Genomic DNA, 22,176 nt, shown 5'->3' with positions numbered 1-22,176 from the left:
ATCCTGGGCATTTTGTCATAGTTATGAATAGAATTTCTGGTTATGCTCTAACTTGAATGCTGTTGGGAGTAAGAGAGTTGATACCTGTTTTGTGGAGTGGATCGTGTTCTCCCATGAAGTTCTTGTCACAAGTGGGTGGGAACTTTCCATTCCATCTCTCGCTCTAAAGGCCTGTCTCAGGGGTGTATATCTCTATCATATTTTGTCTCTCCCTGTTTATACATTGCAGGTTTTTGACTTACGTAATAAAAGGCAGCAGCAAGAGCTTTATATTTCCTATCAGGGAGGGAAGAGAAGCAGAACTGATGAAGCTCAGGAAAAGTGGTTGTTTCTTTCTTGCCACACGTGGTAAGAAATATCTGTGTTAACTGGCATTGAATTATAATCACAAGATGTACTTTGCAACACTTCATTTACTAGCAAATTAATGACTGGCCTGGATCAGCCTGCCCTTTCCATAATTATGAAGTATAATAATTAGATAAGCAGTATTCCAAATAATACACTTTATTGGAGACCAAGATTTATAGAAAGACAGTATGAGCAGCCCTATTAATGGGAAGGTAAATTCTGCAGACTGAAGCTGGCATCAGCTTTGTCTGAATCTTCATTAGGCAGGAATATTCCACTGCTGAGCAAGTCAAGAGCTATTTTAATTGTCCAAACAGATGTAGTTTCTAATATACTTTTTGATCGAAGAGAACAAGTTGTTCTTAGAAACCAAGGATCATAATTTTACCTTCACTGGATTTTTCAGTACAGTTGGTGGTTTTGGGGTTTTTCTGAAGGCACTGTATAGTTCCAGCACCCTGAGAGGGGGTTCATAATGTGGTGGTGGGGTTTTTTTCTTCCTTAATCCTCATATAGTGGATTTAGAAAAAGAACAAGGAAGCTCTTTGTTTTGATGCTGTCAGGACACTTCAGGTTAGAAAACAGTGAACCCTGGACCATTCCTGGACTGTCTCATGGCAGCGGGTACCACTCAGCGCTGCTTGGCATCTGTCTAATTGCAAATGGCTCTCTGAGAATCTTTCCTACTTGTTGTAACTGCAAGTAAGCAACTGATTATTAATTCTGATTAGTCATTACTGATGCTTCATAAATGTACTGCTGCACAAAGAACAGGAGGAAACGTGTGTCCTTCACTTGGAACACGTTCTTTATAATTTCGATAGTGTGTTGTGAAGAAGTGGCTTCAAATACCTCTCGTAGGCTGGGCTCATCTGTTCAGAAAGAGAATGTGGAAGGGAATTAATGGCAATTAAGAATGGAAAGGCTATAATTTTTTTCTTAGGAACAGTGTCTGAAATACAGAAAGCTAGACTATTAAAAAAAAAAAAAGCAAACAACAAACCACCAGCTATTTCAACTATGTGCAAGATCTTGTTCCCTATAGTATGTGCTGTCCTTCATAACCAGCACACAACTCATCCAAATGGGACAGCATACTGTTTAACTTCAAAAAATATGCTTGGACCTGAATGTTTGCTGAAGGCAAATTTTGTGTTCAGCTGTAGAATTTCAAAGAGCTGCTGATTACCACAGTAAAAATCTCACTTAGGGCAAAATGAGTTTTCAAACAGAGCAATGCATATTTACATCATGCAGAATTTTACATTACTCCACAGTATGGATGAATTAAGAAGAGAAAGTAAAGTTCTAAAGACCATGAAGGATGAAATTGCCTTGTTTAACATTTATACTCATTCTGGTTAAACATATTATTAAAAAACTCAAGTTTTGCACTGGTATCAGTGTATATAAAATACACTGTATTTAGTGCTGTTTCATAATATGTAAACAGACTTATTTTAGCTTATTTTGTACAATGTAACCTCAGTGATACAAATTTAAAAACCAAAACCACATGGGTGGCACATGACAGCCCAGCTCCCTGGCACAGGCTCTAGTACTCTGCAGGCTCTTAACTCATTTTTAGGTTAAATGTCTGAACTCAGACTACGGGTGGCACGACTGGAGCCTCACAGGTCATTGTTCAGAGTGAGGTAGAAGGAATTAAAAGCTCATGTCTTTTATCTGTTATCTGTATTACTTTTATTAGAAGGAAGGCAAACGTTTTCTGCCCTGGCTAATGGGGAAGTTGGCTGGCTGTAACCCATCCATACCTTGTTGGTGGGGGACTTCTGAGCCCACTCATAAAGCCGCTGATAAACCTGCCCGTCGTAACTGCCCAGCGCGGAGTTCAGGCTCTTGTCTGTGAAGTCAAAGGCATCCACCAGTGGAACTGCATCCTTCCTACAGAGCAGAGCAGTGACATCTGTGTTACTGAAGCAGCTATTCCTTTGTAAGGTGGGAAGATAAATCAAAGATAAACTTGGAAGTCAGTTGTCCAGCTTCCTCAGCCTAGAAGGTCTGCGCCAGTTTTCCTCCTTGTCTATACTGGGGGAAAAGCCTGCTTGTTTTGATTCGTCAGAGGCATCTCTAGGTGACCCTGCCTTGGCAGGGGAGTTGAACTAGATGATCTCCAGAGGTCCCTTCTAACCCTAACAATTCTGTGATGTTCTACTAATGCCCTGAGTTGTCTACACTGTTGAATGGGTGTTGCAGGGTCTTGTAATCATCTGGGCTCTGTCCCTGATTCCTCAATTCAGGACTCAATATCATGTCAGATGTTTTCTCAGCAGTCTCTGCCAGTTCTTTCTTTTGATTTTTGTCTTGTTTTACTTTTCTCACACTGTGTGTGTTTGTCTTACAAAATGGAATAAGGTTGCCATTGGATTGATGTGAAGTGCTTTGCTGATCTCCAGCCTCCATCTACCTTTCAGTGTTTCTATTACCTCATCATGAGGTGTTGAGGTCTTTTATTCTCTTTGTGGCTGTAAGAGCAAAGCAACCCTGACCCGCACCAGGGGCCAGTCTGACAGCAACTGAGAGCTACAGCATAGGCAGCTTCTTCTAAGCAGGAGATGGTTTCTCTTTCCTTGTCCTCCCACTGTCCTGGGTGTAGGAAGTCGTGCTGGCTGTACCTCACATCCAAGGTACCAGGATGCAAAATGTTTTGCTCAAATGTTGGCATTTGCATCTTCCAGTTCCTTCTGAGGAAGGGCTGTTTGGGGGTTTGGGAAAGGCTGAGATTTTGCTACAGACCAGAAGTGTTTGTATTCTTTCTACTAATTGTAAATGCATAAATACTCACTTCGTTCTTGAATCCTGTTAACAAGGCATGGACTAACACAGAAGTTGCTATGAATTCCAGAGATGACAACATGTTAGTCTTTTGCAAATGTTATGCTCATCACTTAACTCAGATTCTATGATCAGTTCTGAAAAGCCTTGCTCTTTGGCTCAGCCCCATTCAGCCCTTGCTTGTGCTGTATTCTTGTTTCTCTCCAGGTGGCTTAAGTAGAATTTTACATAAAACTCACTTCTCTGCACCACAATCTGTTCTAAATAAATAGCACTGAGTAGTGAAAGAGGAATGCTTTGTCAAAAGGCCTTTGTGAGTGTTGTGGTAAGTGAAAACCTTAACATAACTCAGAGTTCACAGAGTTAGTGACAAATGGTGTCGAGCAGATGCATCTGAAGTAGCTGTAGGCAGGATTGTTTGGGTACCAGTTGCAGCTCAGCCATGGCAACAGAGTGGGCTGTATTAGCTGCAGCTTGAGCAGACTCTGCAGTGTGTGATGGGTTGCTGTGGCTGCCTCCTGCCAGTGCTGCTCTGACTACGTATTTTCCTGTTTTCGCTCTACTGAAAATGGTATAAAGTGTTCAGGACTTCTTCATTTATAATTTAAGATTTCATGTTACAGAACTTTCAGAGATTGCAGAGGAGCTGGACACTTGTCACGGTCTGTTTTACCATGAAAACAAGCTCTGTGTAGATGTTTCAATCAATTTATAGTGCTGCCAGGCAATGAAAATAAAAACCGAACGAGGTGAATTGACTGTGGAGATGTTGCCATAGGTACAGTAGCACCATTTTATATCTATTACAGGGACAAACTGTGTGTCTCCTGCTGGAGCAGCTCACCGAATGACAGCCAGGAGGTCCAGGTAGGATGCTGTGACCATGTCCATCTGAGCTGCAGATATGTATCCATCATGCAAGAAGGCCCCTGCATTCGAGAAGATCCCGTGTAGTGCAAAGAGGTCACAGAGATGTTTCATAACCCTCTGGATGCCAGCCTTGGTCTCGAGTTTTTCCACAGTTTCTGCAAAGTTTTTCACTGTGATGTAGTGGCAGTGAGCCTGGAAAACAAACGCAATCAGCAGTGAATGCACCTCAAAACACTCTTAGTAGGCCAAGTGACTCAAATGTTCTTGCAAAGAATATAAAACCTTTTCATTTCCCTGGCATTTCTCCAGTCTGTATCCTTTGTTTGCTGGGTGACCAGGCCTTTTGCATTCATGTCTTACAGCCACAGCAGACGACAGAACTAGGCTTGTAAAGAGTCAACACTGTGCTATTTGTAAACTCTAGAAAACTGCTTCAGAAATCAAGTTAGTACCTACTCTAAATATTTCTGATTAATATCCCAAAGAGTTTGTGTGAAGGAAATACATTGGAATGTGCTTGTGTTGACCCCTAGCAAGTGAATCTTGATTGTACATCAACAGAAGAAAACTCTTTAGTTGAAGACCTCGGGCTCAGGGTACTTTGGGATCAGTGTCTACAGGGCTTTGGCTCTGGAAACACCATTGTCACAGAAGAACAATCCAACTTATCTCCTGCTTTTGTGGTTTTAAGAAAACTGGTAATTTCTGGGTCAGACACCAGTAGAGTCCCTGACTGCCAAATTACAAAACTATTAGCTGAGGTCCAGAGCTAACGAAGCAGGTTGACCCCACCTGTCTGTGGGGTGACTCTTGCTATGCTGACACTGCTGTGGGTGGTTGTTGGTGGTGGGATCTGTGTGGCTCCACTCCCCCACTGCACAGTTCTCCTCCCAGCTGTGGGTGTAAGCGTGGCACACCTGCACTGAAGCTCTTCCTGCTGGCACGGTGGAGCAGCATGGACTGCAGAACCTGCCTGAGAAGCTGAGTGTCTCCTCAAGCAATTAACGTGTGGGGAGTCTGCCCAGTGTCTGAGCTACTCAGCTGGGAGCTGGCAGGCATCAGCTCATAGAGCTGCTATGCCAGTCGTGTGGGTGAGTCTCCAGGGAAAGTGTGGGATAAGAAGTAAATACAGAAGTGCCCCAAGAAGGCAGCAGTATATCAAGATTTTAAAGTTATGGGGCAAACTCAAGGGGTTTGGGTGACTCTTCCTGTCCATGAATTATTTAAGAAACTTTGGGGTCCCAGATCTCATTTTCTGAAGAGTCTAACAGCACAGTCACCACGGACAGTACCACAGCCAGCCCTCTGCATATGTTAGGCTCTTCAGAAATGGTTTATTTCTGACTAATCCCATGTCTAGGTTCATTCTCCTCCATGCTCCTCAGAGAGAGTTGGATTCTATCTCCTCTGATATATGATCTCCCCTCCTCTAAGGTCCAGAGACCTTGGCCCCCCCATTTGAGTGGGTGCAGGAGGAAAGAACTTGTTCAGGTTTGTATGCAGGGAGTGCTGGTCAGAGTTTTTTCTAAAGGTAATCTTGAACAGGAACATTTTGCTTCTGTTTCATGGCCCTAAAAATATATTTACATTTAAACAATTATTGGGAAGGTAATTTTTAAAAGTCACTTTGTTCATGGGAGCTTTCCTTTGTTTTTGAGGCAAGTTTCTCTGCTTATTTTCAAGGTCACAGCATTGAATATTTGCTGCTTCCAGTGAGTCTGTCTAATTGAATATGTGGGGTGATGCCCGGTGGACAGGTGACCACAAAAAATGCTGCTACTGAGATCAAGTCTTTGCTCCCTTACTCAGTGAGTTCTTGTTTTGAAGGATTTGTATCTGTGCTTGTGTTAACGCTTCCCATGGTTGTGAAAGGATCTTGGCTGTCGCTGAGAAAGGTTTGACTCATCAAGGACTTCATCTAATTGACTGACTACAAGGGGGTTGGTCCCTACTCTGAAACCACCACGATGGTGGTGATCACCCCTGCCAGGTATGTGTAGGGTTCCTTTTTCCCTGTCAGGGGCTTCTTGCTGAGTCCATTTCAGTCTGGCTGAATGGTAGATTACAACGAGATGTTTTTCATTAAAAATTCAGTGAAGTTAAAATCATGGATCTGTTTCAAAACCTTCCTTTCCTCAGCAAAGGAAGGAAGGAAGGAAGGAAGACCTTCACCATAATTGTAGAGGAATTGCACTTAATTGCATATTAAAAAAAAAAAATATTTTTTGGAGATACAGAAATATTGATGGGTTTAGTTTTCATTGAAATTTAGGGATTTTCTCCCCTCCTGCTTTGTTTTCTGCTTAGTTCTGCACTAACTCACCCTTGTTTTGGGGAACAAATGTTGCTGTCCCAATCCTACTTCATCTGAAAGCATGTGTTATTAATCTGACTTTGATTTTTTTTTCCAGTCATAGTTAACATTGCACTTATCACTGGTTTCCATTGTTTTCCCTGCAGTTATCTTTCCTTGGGAGAGGCAGATGGAAGAAATACCAGGCATGTTTCACCCTTGCTGTGACTCTACCAGCTTTCAGTGGGGTGGCTTTGGTAAGACTTCCCTCTGGGAGCCAGAAATGTTGGATTCTAACAAAAAGATGAATGTTGGCTGGAGATAGTGGGTTCTTGTTTCAGGATATGGGATGCCTGATTCTGCTAGCAGTGGTAGCATAACTGTGAAGGTACTTTTCTCCCTTTCATTTCTTCTCATAGTCTTTTCTACCTGGCCTATTCAGAGAGCAAGTTTTTCAGATCAGGAATTGCTTCTTGCTATGATTTTTCCACCATGCAGATCACAATGAGGGTCTTTGTGGTGTCCCTTAGATGCCAACAGGAAACAATAAATAGCACTGAGGCTTTAAGCTAATCCTGCCATTTCTTTGCATGTTGCATCAAAAAGACAAACATCAAATAAGCAGATAAATTTTGCTAACCTTTGCAGCCTGCACCAGCTGCACCGTGCACTGGTTCCACGCGTCGTACTTCTTGGCTCCAGACTGGATCAAATCCTGTAGTTTAGCTGCTGTGCTGCCTATGAGCCTGGAAAATTGAAAAAGCATAAGGCATACTGTTTGTGGATGGAGCAGCCCACATGCACACGGTTCTCAATCGGAGTCGTGTGTGCTTGGATGGCAAACTGGCATTTCTGACACCTGGAGTCATCTACACTGAGTGTGAGCGAGCTCAGATCACACAAAATCTGAGTACAAACTGGGGAAGCACCCAGACCATCCTGGTATTGGAGGATTTCTGCCTTCTCAGCTTCCAGGGTGGTTTACCAAGGGGTTGGCTGAGCTTTTCCTGTGTCGTGTTTGTAAGGAGAATTTGCAAAACAAATAGTAATACTGGACTGCTCTTACATTATGTTTCTCCTTTTCTACACAGGGATTCAGATCCTGCTCCCATTGATTTTGCAAGAGTGCCTCTGGTTTTACAGTGGTTTCAATGACAGCAGGGTTGTCTGTTTACCTGGTTTTCAGAGATGACACCTATACAGCCCATAACTGCACAAAATTCCAATGAGACCACTCATGGTACCATTATTATTTGTGTTGAGTGGCTGAATGTGTAGTTGAAAGGCTACAGACAGAATGAGAAGCTGTGTGTTTACTGTGGTGCTAATTGAAAACAAACATCCCTTTCTCAGGTATGTGAAATTTTAACATTCTGTATAAAATTGCTCAGGATCCAGTTGCCTAAAGGTTTTTCTGGATGGCAATTCAGTGATGTGGTCTGGGATTTACTTAAACGGTGCCACCAACTCTGTGGACGTAGTTGTTTGGTAGCACGTGGCTTAAGAACTTCTGCTCCATACTGAACATCTGACATGGCTGTTAATCCTTTGTAGTCTTCCTTTTCTCTTTCAGGAACGGATGGTGCCACTCCTTGTGTAACTTATTTTACCTCCCTTGAAAGGAAGGAAGAAGCTGAGCCCTTAACAGATTTCTGATGTCTCCCATCCTCTGTACTGACCTGAGTGCCACGTGTTGATAGGCCTCAGTGTAAATATGTGGACTGAGAAAATCCGACTTGTTCTTGGCTGGACACTTCCCAGGTTTCACTGCAGCCAGATAAGTGACAGATGGTGGAACAGGCTGGCCAGCACTGGCTGCCATGAAGCACTTAATCAGGAACCTGGGAAGAGAGCAAAGTCAGAGCAGGGTATGGTGGTGATCTGCACACAGCAAAAAGTAAAGTGGGAGCAGGTAAGGAGCAGCAAGGTGCTGCAGTGGTCCAGAATGGACTTGAACGAGTAATGACCTTTTGTTTTGCATGTTATTTGCAGTAACCTGATCTGTGATGCTCTCAGGGGTAGCCTGTCTACTGTACTTAACACTACAGCAGCCTGTAGTGATGGGTTTTTCAGCAGAAACTTGCTGTGGCTATTAGCAGTCTCAGCAGCATGGTGATTAGATACATTATCAACTTTGCAACCTGAGTTTTAATGGTCTGGGAATCTTAGTGGTGGTTTGGTCTTCCCCTCTGTGATCCCCAACACGCACTCACATTATTTTAACAAACATGAGACCCTTTGTCAGAGATTGTGTACAAGGAGAATTCCCCACTCCCTTATTTTCTGGCACCTCTGCTGTGAGCTAGACTGACCAGGTCTGGAATTAAAAAGTTACAGCATTTCTCTTGACCTTGCTGTTGATCTTGCTTCTTGAAGAAGCAGTAATGAGTGCAGAAGTGTCTGCATGCAAGCAAAGAGCTATGTGGTTGCTCTGTCCCTGGGAAGTGCACTGGTTTTCTCCTTCTAGTAAAAACACACATTACTAAAAGTTCAAGCAGCTGAAGTTTTTCTCATATATTTCATGTACTCTGGATAAACATCAGACTGGGTGTTCAGAGGAGAATGGTGTTCTTGGAGCATGACTCATCCATCTACTTTCAGGATCCAACAAATTTGTTTTCTCTGAATCTCACTTTACCAATATTGTGTTCTGGCCTCACTTTTACCAGTATTGTGTTACGTTGTACCATTGTTACACTGGTTGCTTAAAAAATAAACCACAAAACTTGTATAGCAATGTGTTTGCTGTGCTAAGAGGCAAAGAGGAAAATGAGGTTATGCAGAGCAGCACCTGCATACGTCCCCAAACCAAAAATAGAAGAGATAATCCAATTCCCACACAACCTCCATGCCTGTTAGACAGAAGACATGAATAGTTTATGTCCTGAGCTATATTTTTAGAAGGTGCTGTGAGAAAGGAGTAGCTGGTTTTACTGGTTTCGGAGAAGTGGTAGAGGCTGAATAAATGAGGGGACAGGCTTTTAGATGCACATATTTGAATTGTTACCTGGCAGTTTGCAGGAGCAAAATGGTGTTTTCCCCTTCATAAATACAAGAGGCAAGTATTTTGGTATACAAAGAAGGGAGTCCACTGAGCAGGGAGTAGCCATGTCCCCCACAGGCCCGGAGGCAGATCTCCACTGCTGCAGTGGAGTGGTGAGTGATCACAGCTTTAAAGCCCGAAGACAATGCATGGAGCTGTTAAAAAACAAAAAGAGAAAAAATCCAAAAGCAGAATGTTACTGGTGGAAGTTCTAAGTTACTGGTTCTAAGTTACTGGTGGATTGTTCTAAAACAATCCTTAGAATAAATTTCCTTTTTTAATCTTGTGCGATATCTGGACATGAAATCCCTGTCGGGTCCCCCTTTGCTTCCTGGTGCACCCAGCTCCCTGAGCCTGGCCTTTGGTGTCTGCCTGGGATGCTGCACACCCTCCTGCTGGGCATCCTGTAGTCAGTTTACGCATTTTGGGGTTTCTACCAACCAGCTGTGGCTTCGGCCACCTTTGTTCAGAGTGTGTTTCATTTCAAGCACCCAATTGCAAAATCTTCTGTTCCATCTAAAAAGTCACATTTTTGATTTTGGCTCAGAAGTGAGTATTTGCATGTGCATTTGAAGTTGTAAAGTAAAACTTTGTGCCACCAACCACTTGGAACGAGGTTTTAGCAAATGGACACGCTTTTCAAGGACTTTTCGCTCTGCAATACTGTCCATAACAAAAAATTTGGGGCGGTAGAGCGAATGCTGTTGCTGACTGGTTGTGGACCTGGGACACACCATTTAATCTCCTAGTGCTTCTTCTTTCTCCAGTTCTCTAGTGAGAGGAATGCTTGTCCAGTTTGCTAAAATCCTTTGATATCCGGAGATGAGAAGTGCTGTATGAGCTAATCCTGCTGCAGCTCACCTCTGGCAGCATGTCAAAGTTCTTCCTCTGGATCTCTCTGTACCCCCTGTCAAACAGCTCCTGCAGGTAATCGTTGATGAAGTGAAAGGCATAGGCTGCTGCCAACTGGGGCAGCAGTTTCTCTTGCTGAGTCTGGTAGTCAAGGATTTTTGCTTCTTGTTCCCTGTTGGAAGACAGTTGATGAAGCAGGGAAAGTGTGGACACAGCCATAGCTATTGTTTCAGCTGCAGAATGAAAAATGGCATTTTTCATTACCAAGAAGCAGTGTGTGAACAGGACTGAGCTGATGGTGTGGCAGCAAACCTGCCCAGCTAGCTGAGCTGTTGGAGAAACAAACCCTTATGAGAAAAAAAAAAAAGGGATTTTTCTGCTGTGTTGATGAACCAGCCTAACAACACAGAAAAGCCTCAGTGCAGAGGAACTGTGAGAGAGGAGAAGGATGAAGACTTCAAGGACAGCAAGTTGTTCCAGGGGAGATGGTGTTACTATACCCTGAAAAATTTCTGCTTTTCAAACAGAATCTTTGTGCCCTGGCTGTAGATAGGTTCCTCTGAAAATGTCTAAATTATTTTGAGCTTTTTTTTGGATGTTCTTTACCTCTTTTTCTGTGGTTAGTACACTCAGGACTTCAGTCGTTGGGATTGGTTATTACAATTGTTCAGCATGCTCCGCTCTTCTGTTTGGTTTGTGCTTGCACCAAACCACGTTCTCATTAGGATCCTTCTGCTTTTGACATGAGATCTAAATGGAAATTTTTGTAATTCATTCAAATTAAAAATAATAGGGATTCTTACCAGATTAATACAATTTGGTGTTGTAAAGTGTGGATGTTGGATTTCAGGATGTTGGAAGGTATTTTAACGTTGCACCCACTAGTAGGATGCTATGGAATAAGAATTCAGCAACTTGTCTGCTTTGTCTGGATTCTGCTGAGATACAGGATTGCACTAGGAGAAGGCCAGTCATAAAAAAATAAGTTGCCTGTGTGAACTGCTGAGCTATTCAAACTATGAAACTTATCTTGGAAAGAACTGTAAACGTTACAGAAGCTCGTTAATGTAAATAACGGGGGAGCATGTTCGTCATGCCCTGTCTGGGCCAGGAAATCAGCCGGTGATGGGCTGAAAGATAAGGTGAAAAGCAGAAGCACAAACTGGTGCAGGGGAACATGGTGTGTAGTCCCCACCCCACTGCTGCAGGCTGTGTGGCATTACCCAGGCTTTAACTTGGACTGCCGGCGAACCACGGAGTAGCGGATGGCAATGGTGCAGGCTTTCATGAGGGGGGTCAGAACCTCGTCTGAAATGAGGGAAATGCGCACTGTAGTCATGGTGAAATAATTAATCTTCTGTGACCCCTGTCTTATGTAGGTGCCGTCTGGTCGAACCTGGAGTAGGGAGAGGGTGTTAGATGGCTGTGTAAGGTGGCTGTGTAATCACTAAGCATAGAGTAAAACAGACAGAAAAATCCTTTGCTGAATGTAAACAACGTTTTTGTGTGTGATGGATGGAAGATACTTGTTTAAAGAGACAAACTCTTACTGTTTCTGGCTGAGATAGGTTCTGCCAGCCTCTGAATGTGGAGTTCTTGACACCAAGTTTCATTTAGGATTCAGGTAAATTCTGCCCTTGATAAAACCTCAGAGGCTTGCAGACACCTCAAAGGAAGATTTCTGTCCTAAATTTAGGCAGGTCCCTGTCGTCTCTCTGGTTGTGCAGTGAGTATGATGGGTGAGTCTGTGATGTGAGTCCACACATACCTCACAAAACTTGCTCAGCATGTTCTCCCGGGGGATGCGCACGTTCTTCAGCATGAGGTAGCCATTGTCAATGGCCTCAAAATTCATTTTGGGACCGATGTCTCCGGCAGTTATGCCTGCAGTAGGAGAAAACAGAGCCTGCTTACTTCCACTTGAACTCTTTTCTCCCCATTTGGTGTCAGGCTGGGGATTTCAAGGGAAGGGCTTCTTTCCCAGCATGGAAGATCTCGCCTGAGGGGTGAAACAGGCATTCGAATGCCTTGTGGTAGTTTGTTTCCATGATCCATCAACAGATGGATCTGTGTTGGCCAGGGCCAGAACTCAGGTGTTAATGGAGAGGTGCTCAGAGCAGGCCAGGCTTCTGGTTACTATGAGGGCTTGGTCTGAATATGCCTGAGGATATGTTAGATTTCTCTTTAGATAAGAAGGTTGAGGTTAATGATAACTACGCCTTGGGTATCTGTCTTGGCTTGGTTTTGGCAGTTGTAACTCTCCCTGGGCCCAATGTTTTAGAAAACATTTAAGGGCAAAATAGGCAGAGCACCTGCACAAGGGCTGTGGTGTCTGGGGTTGTTTACCTGGGCAGAGTGAATGGTCCTCAAGGCTGCGTATCTGCACGATGAAGGGATGGATGCCATAGCACTTCCCATGGATGTACAGCTGAGCAAAGACCACTGTGTGGGTCGCTGATCGTCCCACTGCAAGAAGAAAAACAGCCCCATGCCCTTAAGACGAGGTACAGCACAAACACTTCCACGGTTGAGAGTGGTCAGTGTAACTGTGTGTTCAATCCCACGAAGGTAGGGGTCAGCACAGGGGTGAGCCACAGCTGCTGGAAGCCTAAAGCTGAGCCTGCTCTTGGCTCTCAGAAGCTGCACCATCATTCTGCCACTCCTGCTGCCCATGAGGCTTGGATTAATAGTTTTGCAGGAGAATATGAGAAAAAATAAGCAGTTAAAGCTCATGCAGTGCTGAGAGAGTGGGAAGTGCTGTGGCTGCTGCAGTGACTCCAGTTATTTTCTGTGAAATACCTTCCTGAAGGGAGCAAAGAATTTCACACTTGAATCCTTTATGCTGAGACTGTCTGATGACTTGAATCCTTTATGCTGATGACCTCCCTGCAGGTTTTGGTTGCCTGAGTATTATTTAGAAAGAGAAGGTTTATTCCTGCAGAGGCAGGAGTTTGCCTGAGTGAAGGTCTCCAGCCCTGCCACCCATGGGGTTTTGGTAGAGGATGGTGGCTCCCTTCTGGCCTCAGAACTTGGACAAACCCCTTTCTTGCCTCTCAGTGAGTGCATCTCTTACAGAAGTCTTCTGCTAGCACCTGGACCCTCAAACATGGAGCTTAAGCAGGGTAGATGGAGTAAGTGAAGGGGACAAATGAGGAAACCCAAAATATTTTGTGCGGTACTTACTGTCTCCAGGCCACCACTTCATGGCAGAGATCTTTGGTGTGTTCAGTATAAACTCCTGAGTAGCAATATCAAAGACTGCTGTTGTTTCCAAACCCTGAAGATATGTGCCTTTAAAAAAAGAAATTTAAAAAAAAAATTATCTCCTGGTGTAACACAAGGATGGAGGGAGTGAAGGGTCCCTGGGGGCTGGTGTGGGCATTGTCAGGGTTTTGTGGTTTACCCTTCTGACAAGAACCACAGGACAATGCTTGCAATGACCCCACACCATGTCTTGCACAAATCTCTTGAGCCCTGTGGTACTTGGGCATCTGCTGGGCTCCTGGTGACAGCCATCAGCTGGACAAGCTGCCTGGCTGATCCCCTCCCCTGCTGGTGACTGCCTGCTGTCTAACCATGGGCTTTCACCCTCACCCTTGTTAATTTTTCCATATTGGCAAAACCAAAGCCAGTGCCTCTCCAGCTTGCAAAGGAATGCTGAGGACATCGACCTCTAACATGCAGGAGGCATTTCCACCCAGCCACCCCCCTCCCCAGGGAAGGATGGACAGTTTGGACTCAAATTTCCATGATTCCATGAGCATTTGGCTGCAGGCTTTTGTCCTAAGGAAATGCTGTGTTTTTCCCACAGCCTTACCGTGTCCCAGTTCAGTCTGGGCGTAGCTTCCAATGAGCCGGAGCTGGGTGGCAAGAGGAATCCACTTGGCAATCTGCTTGTCAGAGCCCAGCACTGAAATACTTCTCATGAAGACACGGTGAAGGAGAAACGCAACGTCCCCTGACAGTGCCCTGTGGAGAAGGTACAAGGGGTATTTTTAAAGGGGTGAAGTTCCAGGCATGTGATGAATGAATGAGGCAGTGGCCCTGTAGTGATCACCAGACGGTACCACCTGCTGCCTTTTGATTTCTGCTTTGTCATACTTTATCCAGCAGCCAGCAGCAGCACAGTGTTGCAGGAAAAGAGCTCTTCCAAGCTGCTTTTGTTCCTTCTTTCATATCAGTTTGCTTAAGTGTTGCTCGCTCATTATTTCAGTTGTTCTTGGAGGAATTATCTGTTCTGAGTAGCAGATGCTCAGCTAAAAACACAGCCCGGCTCCAAAGCTCCTGTGGCTCTGAGGCTTGCGAGCCCTTCATATCTTTATTTTATTTCCTGATTATTTAAGTAATATTTTGAGGCTAAACTAAAGAAGTCAAAAAAACCCCAAAAAAAAAACCACCCTTCTTAAAAACCCCCAAACCCTGGCAATTCACTGTGGGGCACATTAGACTGAATTACACCTGTAGGTATCTGGATTTTTTGAGCCTTCCCATTCTGGGGAAATAGATTGGTATGTTGGGTTTGTTGCTGTACTTTTTGCTGCGTGTTTGTTTTCTGTTGTTGTCAGTGAACAATACTGGGGTTCATGGAGATTTGGCCTGACTTGACATGTTGTTTTCTTGTGGGAAAATTCAAATACATCTGTATAACACCTGGTTTATTGTCTGGTCAGGCCCTTTGCCATCACCCTCTGCATACATCCTAAAAAGCACTATTCCAGAAACTGTGTATGGGAATTGGGTACAGCCATTTCCATGGTGCAAATCAGAAATTAATCTGTTTTAAGCTTCTTATGTGTGTGAGAAATCCTAACAAAACATGAGGAATACAGTCCCTCTTCCTGGGATTCCTCAAATATGGTTGAATCACCTCACACTATAGGTACATGTACAAGTAAGTGGCTGTGCTGTTCTCAGTAGCTGGGTGGCTGTTAGCACATTGCTTTACTGCAGTGCTCTAGTGAGCATCTCCTTCCACATAGATACCTTTTATTGTTAACAAATGACTCTGACCTTTCTTTTATACTGGCCCTGAGAGAGAATCAATCATGCTGAAACAGTGGGGGGAAAAATATGAACAAAGAAGTTAAAAGGAAATTGCTCTGATTAACAGAAAATGACTTAATGAATCCTTGGCAGCCTGTCCAGAAATAACGTTCCTTTAGCTGCAATTTGAAAAGCTCGATTTTAAATTGTGCGAGTGATTCACTGTGCCTGGCACCGGGAGCACCGGGATTTTGTCATAAGAGCTTGGTGCTCACCTGGTGTTTCATCAGGCAAGAGCTGCCCTGCCAGGCAGCTCTGCTCCTAATCCAGCAAAATGGGACAACACAGGGCTGTCCCTGCCACAGCCCTCAGCATCAGGGGGCCTGATAAAAGCACACCTGGGTGGGAGAGGGGGTGGAATTTCATCAGGTTTTAAAATCTGCTGGGATTTCTTTTTTCTACTGAGGGAGGAGTGGAGAGATGCTTTTAAATGGGAATATAATGATCAGGTCCAAGAGCTCTTGATGGAAGAGTTCCACCTTCATTAGTCCCGCTCACTGTAGGTGGTGTAGAGTTTAGCATAAAAAATTACAGATGGAGACAAACCTTTTTGCAGGGCCTGTCACCATAGGGCAAGAGGTAATGGTTTTAAACTAAAAAATGTAGATTTAGACTAGATATAAGGAAGAATTTTTTCTCAATGAAGGTGGTGAAACACTGGAACAACTTATCCAGAGCGGTGGTGGACATCCCATCCCTGCAAACATTCCAGGTCAGGCTGGAAGGGGCTCTGAGCATTCTGATCTAGATGAAGATGTCCTTGCTCACTGCAGTGTTGGACTAGAGGACTTTTAAAGGTCCCTTCCAACCCAAACTGTGCTAGGATTCTATGAAATGCTGGAAAGTGGCTCTGAGTGTCAGTGGTGAAGTGTAAGGGCCTTTGCACCTCTGATGACACTTCTGAACTTGCACCTTCCTGCTGGGGATGTGACCCCACCAAAGAGCAAAGACCCCACCAGGCAACAGCGAGCCAAGAATTTATTTAGCAAAGGGAGAAAGAAGGAGGGGCAAGTAATTGAATTGTGGAGCTCAACTCCACACAAAAAGCTTTAAGAAAACTTTAGAAGGAAAGGATTGTGAAAATATTTTATTCCCATTTACTCCCAAAAACTAAGGTGAGTTTTTTCTTTCTTTCCTTTTTTCCCCCCCTTTAATATAATGTGGGTTTTCTAGATGGACAAAATGTTATCTTTTCTTTAGTTGGAAGTCAGTAATGTAACTGAAACACTTCCAACACTGGTTATACATTTAAAAATGTCAGAGGGGTGGTATGAGAGCTGTAGCACAAGTAAGGAGCTTGCTGAAGTGGAAATATCATATTGTGGCTGTGAACTGCTGTGATCTATCACGCTGTACCCATGTGCTGCTCTCTGAGAAGTTCCCTGCCATTCCCTACCATTTTCCCTTTTCCCAAGTGTGCTGCTAAAATAAAAACCTGCACCATGTTTTTATCCAAAGCTACTCTGTCAGCTGTTGGTCTCTCCCAGCCTTTGCTAAAGCCGATTCTTGTAGGCATCCAAAACTTGGAAAAAGTCAGTTGTACATGAACAAAAAATAAATAGAAATCACCTGTAAATGTACTTATATTCAGGTCCATTCTCAGTCCATCCCATCTCACGCATCTTTTTCTGGAGATGAACAGCCTTCCTGACTGCTGCTTCGTACCTCTCATTCTGGGTCTGGAAATACTGGTTTTCTGTGCTAAATACAGGGTCGGATTGGATAGCTTCCACTGCAAGGCAACAACAGAAGAGTTGGTTCTCCTGGGGCTGGGGAGGTGCAGGCAGTGCCTCGAGCCCTGCCTGGGAGGACTGGACCCTTGGATACTGATGCTGTGACTTACTAGCACCTGCCTGTAGGCAGGTTTTATTTTGCCAGTCCTGGCTCCCAGGGCTGTCACATCTAACTCTGAAAAGCAGTGGGTTTGGGGAAGGAGGAGGGGAACTGAGTGAGCATGAGGGGTCTGTTGAGTGGAAATGGTGACCCTGCAGGGTAAGGTACCATTGCTGTTCAGAGAGTAAGGGGTGACTTTGTGGCAGAATCACAGAATATCACAGAATATTCTAAGCTGAAAGGGACTTACAAGGATCATCAAGTCCAATTCTTAAGTGAATGGCCCAAATGGGGATCTAACCCACAACCTTGGCATTATTAGCACCATGATCTTACCAACTGACCTAATCTCAAGATGCCATGGATCCCTCTGCCTCCAGTTGCTGCTCCCATGCTTGTTCCAGCAAGACCTGTGGTTAGCTGGATTTTGCCCTGAGGGTGGCTAATAGCTGGAGCCTGCTGGGTGTCTTGCTCAGCACCAGTGCTCTGGTTTGGGATGTTACCAGCCTATGGCAGTGTTGCAAAGCAACTCAGAGTCACTATTTCTGTGTCAGTCTGAAAACTGCCCCTGATCCATTTTGCTTTGTCTGTTCACAGGTAAGATTATACTGAGTTCCAGCGGCACCTTGAACTGTGTGATCCCAGTGGCCTGTGCCATTCTTGTTTGGTAAGTGTATAATGTTAGTAGTTACAGAGACAAAAGAGAGGGTTCCTCTGTTCCTTCTGAGCATACAGTCAGTTTTTGGCACACTCATGACGAGTGAGAGCAGCTCAGCCTGGCTGAGCAACCCACGCAAGACATTCCCCACCTGGCTAAGCCTGATGTGCCAAGGAGGGTTGCTGGCTGTGGCTCACACATGGTGTGCACTGCTCACAGCAGCACTAAGCCCCTGCGCACATCCCACTGGCACAGGGACACTCAACCCTCAGTTCTTGTATTCCAGTTTAACCAGTCCTGCGAGAGACACTGGGGATGGGAGCAGGGAGGAGGAAAAGCTTCAGACAGCAGGAGTGGCTGTGGAGGAATCGTGTTGATTTACAGTAAGAGAAGACTCCAGCTCCACACTCCCACTTTTTTAAGACATGGGTGATAAGCAAATGCCCAGAAGCACAAACCCCACCATGCTGCAGAGGAGGAGCAGAACAGCAGGGACGCCCAGGCATGGCCTGTGCCAGGCCCCCAGCAGGGCCTTGTAGGGCTCACTCACCCACCGCCCTCCGTATCCGAGTCTGCTCTGCGCCACCATCCAGCAGGGCCGTGAGCTTCTCCACGCAGAAGGAGGCGGTTTGCCTCTCGCTGGCCAGGTCGGGATTCACGCTGCCGAGCGCTGTGCCCTGCGAGTACTTGCTGGTCTCCAGCAGAGCCATCCTGGAGCCTGCTCTGGGAAGGGACGGGGCTCGTCTGGTGCTGGCACCCCGTCAGTGGATGCCTGATGGAGGTGTTGGCACAGTGAGGAGTGGTTTCAGTAGGTTGGCCAAGATGTTGTACCTGCACGGGGGTGGTGAGAATATTTAGGCACTGTCCTGTCCTTGTTGCAATGATATGGACAGTGGAGATTTATGGTACTTTTAAGAACTCAAACTTCGGGTTTTATGATATATTTTTAAGCATAAAATATTTTTCTTTCCCCAGTCTGTCTGCAATATTGTATCAGTTAGTGCAGGAATATCCCACAACTATGTGTTAATATTTAAGGGAGTTTCTGGCTTGGGGCTCGCAGGCACTTCCTGTGCTCCCTCTGTCCTGCCATGGGGCTCAGCTTTATTTACGTTAACTCCTGACCTTGTAATCCCCATGTTAGCAGGATTTATCGCAGGATGCTAGTTAAAAAAAGGTGTCGTGTGTGGGAAATAAATCCTATTTTTCCCTTGAAGAAGCTGCTGCCTTTCCGAAACATTGCATTACTTTAAGAAACGTAAACTCTGGAACCTCTTGCAAATGTGTTATTAATTCCTGCTTTTCCGATATTCAGGCCTTTAATTCAAGGTGCGTTACTGTCTCGGGAGAGAGGACAGCCCCGGGGCAGGGTGCAGTGTACACAGGGTTGGAGTCGCCCAGCGCTGCCCTTGAGCCGTCACGGGAAGGAGCCCGGGACGCCTCCTCTTCCGTGAGGCCGCGTAAGGAAATTCCGCGATTCCCTTCGCTCCGTGCGAACGCGAACCCCCACGTACCTTGTCCCACGCGTCCCTCGGGAGCCGTCCGGCTGCTGCCTCCCTGGCTGGGCCGCGGCTCCCGGCGTCCCTGTGCCCCTTGGCCCTTGTCCCCGGAGCCGTGGGTGTTCCTGCACGTGCTGACCTCTGCAGGCAGGAAAATCCCACCGATCCCAGCGCTGAAAGGGCTCTGCGCCTAAAAACACGACTGTTTCCGATCGCGCTCCAGCCGATTTGCGCGTTGGAGGCTGCGCTTCCAGCTCCGTCCCCCAAGTGACACCCTGCCCTTCTTCTGGTGTTCTTAAATTTGATGTATTGTTTTTGCAGCCTGCTCCGGCTGGAGGAGAGCACCCCTCGGGCTCGCACTGCTCCTTGCCTGTGTGTTTAACTCGCTCAGGGTTTTCCCAGCACAGCCAGGGCACTGCCCTCATCCCTTCCCGCAGTTTGGGGTGCAAGTCTGGACACCGGCGATGTGCCTCACAGGCTGGGTCGTGCCGGAGGGCAACGGGAGGTTGCCGTGGGGTGTGTGCTGCCTTCATCCCTGGTGATCCTGAATCTGCCCTGCTGCAGGATGTCCGGGTCTCTAGTGACGGGAGCTGGAGCTCTCCCCCCCCCACGCCCCCGGGGGCTCACCCTGACTACAGACGGGAGAGGAGTTCCCCCTGCTCATAGTTCATCGACACGTCTGTGCTTCTGCTTCAGACCTGTTGGGAACTGCTTTCTCAGGGAAGGAACACATGGAGTTCACTCGTACTAAAGACTTGCTTTAATGTGAGAAGTTAAACAAAGGTTGGGAAATCAGATGTAGTTTTGGGTAACTGTAATTTTAAGCCTGGAGCTGAGCTTGTTGAACCAAGCCCAGCAGCCATGAGGAGCAACAACCAATCAGAGCAGCTGACTGCAATGCAGTGTGTGTGCTCATGGGCAGTGGATAGTGTGTTAGGGATCAGCCTGGTAGATTAAAGATGCTATGTGGCTCTGTCACACTCCCAGGGTGTCCTGTGGATGTGCTGTATTCAGGTCTGTACAGCACAGTGTCGCATCCCATGGTGACCTGGGGCTGGGAGTGCTTGGGAGGCACTAGATCCTTCTGAAGTGCTCCATGGAATTTCACTATTTACTTGCAACCTGATGTTCATGCAGGCTTCTATCTGGGCAGGCTCAGGTGCTGCCTGGGTAGGTCACTGCCAGTCTGTGTTAGTGAGGTCTGAGCTGGAGTGCCACTGGCGCTGCACGCCTGGCAGCGTGTCATACACCTCAGCTCCACGTGCCCTTGGGTGCCCAGAGATCTCACAGGTGTGATGACAACTGGCAAAATCCGCAAGAGCACCTGGTTGTGGTGCGTTGGAACACACCCTCATTATGTTGCTGATAATTTCACCTTTTCCCCTATTTCCATAAGGCTGGATCTCACCAGTATCATGGCCAATTCATATGGTCTCACATGATGCTTTCATCAACGCAAAACCATTTGGTCTGTGGCAGTTTTAGATAATTTTGGGAAATGATCTAAATATAGAGAAATACCTAGGATAGGCAGAGGCAAGTTCCTGAGCAGGGGTGTTTGGCCAGGGTCAGTCAACAGGTACCAATAGCTTGAGGAAGAAAACCAGAATTTGCCATTTTTGAGGCAGTAATGAGGAATATATCAAGCATCAAAATATAAGTGTTCCTGGGCAGGAAATACCATGGCAGCAAACTATCTAGGAGCACTTCAGGAGTGAATGCACAGGAAAGAAATCTCAGCATGACTTGGATAAAGAGCAAAGCTGGTATTAAAAGCTCTGGCAGTAAGAGAAATCCAGGCGATGGAGCAGTTCGAGCATAGCTAAAAGGCAGGTGTCCTTTAAGAGCAGAAATGATTGTTTCTTACTCCCTTGCATAGAAGAGGAACTGTCACGATATGAACAACTGCTTTTGGCATCCATGTATGGAAGGAGGTGTGTGATCAGTGTAAGTTTTGGGGCATAGCCCATCAAAACCTCACTGCTTGGTGCTGGAAGAGGTTGATAAAGCATTCTACGAAGTGCTGCCCGAGTCCCCTGGTCTCATGTCACACCAAAGGCCTCAGTCCCCAGAGAAGATGTGTCCCTTTGGGTGATTTATTCCAGGAAATTAAGTACACAACCTGCCACAGTAGGATAGTAAGGGAGATGATGTTATAAGCAGCAAAAAGGTGGGAAGATGTTTTGGAAATCTGACCTGAAGAACAAGTTTAGTGAATGAGCCCTCACCCCCAGTGATGAGCTGACTGGCCACACCAGTGCCACAGGGTGTGGAGGGTTGGAACAAAATGTACCTCCCAGTGTGGCAACTCCAGTAAATACCTGGTGTCAGAGAAATGCATCCAAGCACCATCTCTGCCATGTTCTGAGTGGGATGTTGGCATCTGTGCCAATATCAGTAATGAGACGAGTCCTTTTCATTTGCTTTGCTGCATTCAGTTTTACCCTGGCTCTCAGGGACCATGGTGTGTGTGACCTGTACGTGTGAAGCACCCTCTCTCTTTCTTATATGTTTAATCTGTGGTCTTTGGTTGCTGCTAAAGAACTTAAAAAAAATGTTTAAAAATAATGAAGAAAGCTCACTAGTGTGAGGATTACCTGTAAGTTCAAACCTGAGTTTTTAAATTAAATCCGAGGACATGTTTCCTTGGCTTTGTGAGTCTTGCCCTGCCAGGCAAGTGGGCATCCATGTCCAGTGGGAAATCAAACAGTATGGGAAGTTTCAGAGCACAAGGCCTGATGCCACAATTTTTGGGCCCTTAAACTTTCATCAAATTGAGATGAAGTCTGGGGATAAGCACTGGATTCAGTGTTGGGTGCAGATGACAAAAAGGGCTGATTGATGAGCAAGTTCACACAGCACTAACAAAGGAATTGGTGTCAGACTTCACTGGTTTGTCTGTTCATTACGTTTATTTGGCTGTTGTCTGCTTGAATCC

The 22,176-nt window shown here is 45.6% G+C and overlaps 1 protein-coding gene and 1 long non-coding RNA gene across 4 annotated transcripts; one reads left to right on the top strand and one right to left on the bottom strand.

The window, feature by feature from the left end:
- Positions 1 to 486: 486 nt before the first annotated feature.
- On the bottom strand, positions 487 to 19,443 carry ACOX2 (acyl-CoA oxidase 2). 2 transcript variants are annotated; one of them, XM_050313169.1, is made up of 15 exons: positions 19,254 to 19,443; positions 18,290 to 18,570; positions 16,818 to 16,980; positions 14,023 to 14,174; positions 13,389 to 13,496; positions 12,552 to 12,671; positions 11,974 to 12,089; positions 11,429 to 11,601; positions 10,215 to 10,377; positions 9,318 to 9,508; positions 7,990 to 8,151; positions 6,951 to 7,056; positions 3,992 to 4,209; positions 2,127 to 2,256; positions 487 to 1,223 (listed from the first exon to the last, which is right to left on the bottom strand). In XM_050313169.1, exons 2-15 carry the CDS (start codon positions 18,447 to 18,449, stop codon positions 1,161 to 1,163), a joined length of 2,025 nt encoding a protein of 674 aa, XP_050169126.1. In that variant the 5' UTR covers positions 18,450 to 18,570; positions 19,254 to 19,443; the 3' UTR covers positions 487 to 1,160. The 2 variants fall into 2 exon arrangements, with proteins under 2 accessions (XP_050169126.1, XP_050169127.1); XM_050313170.1 differs by lacking the exon at positions 19,254 to 19,443 and adding an exon at positions 18,865 to 18,889.
- LOC126638901 (uncharacterized) lies at positions 5,849 to 22,132 on the top strand. Of its 2 annotated transcripts, XR_007628716.1 has the most exons (7): positions 5,849 to 6,007; positions 6,478 to 7,663; positions 7,884 to 8,222; positions 14,017 to 14,185; positions 17,679 to 17,748; positions 19,055 to 19,199; positions 19,803 to 22,132. It is a non-coding gene; the product is annotated as an uncharacterized LOC126638901 (long non-coding RNA). The 2 variants fall into 2 exon arrangements; XR_007628715.1 differs by having other exon boundaries at positions 6,478 to 8,222.
- The last annotated feature ends 44 nt before the right edge of the window (positions 22,133 to 22,176 follow it).

This window comes from Myiozetetes cayanensis, unplaced genomic scaffold, assembly GCF_022539395.1.
Source record: "Myiozetetes cayanensis isolate MyiCay16 unplaced genomic scaffold, myiCay2020 scf18, whole genome shotgun sequence".
Lineage (NCBI taxonomy): Eukaryota > Metazoa > Chordata > Aves > Passeriformes > Tyrannidae > Myiozetetes > Myiozetetes cayanensis.
This window is presented reverse-complemented; position numbering and strand designations above follow the sequence as displayed.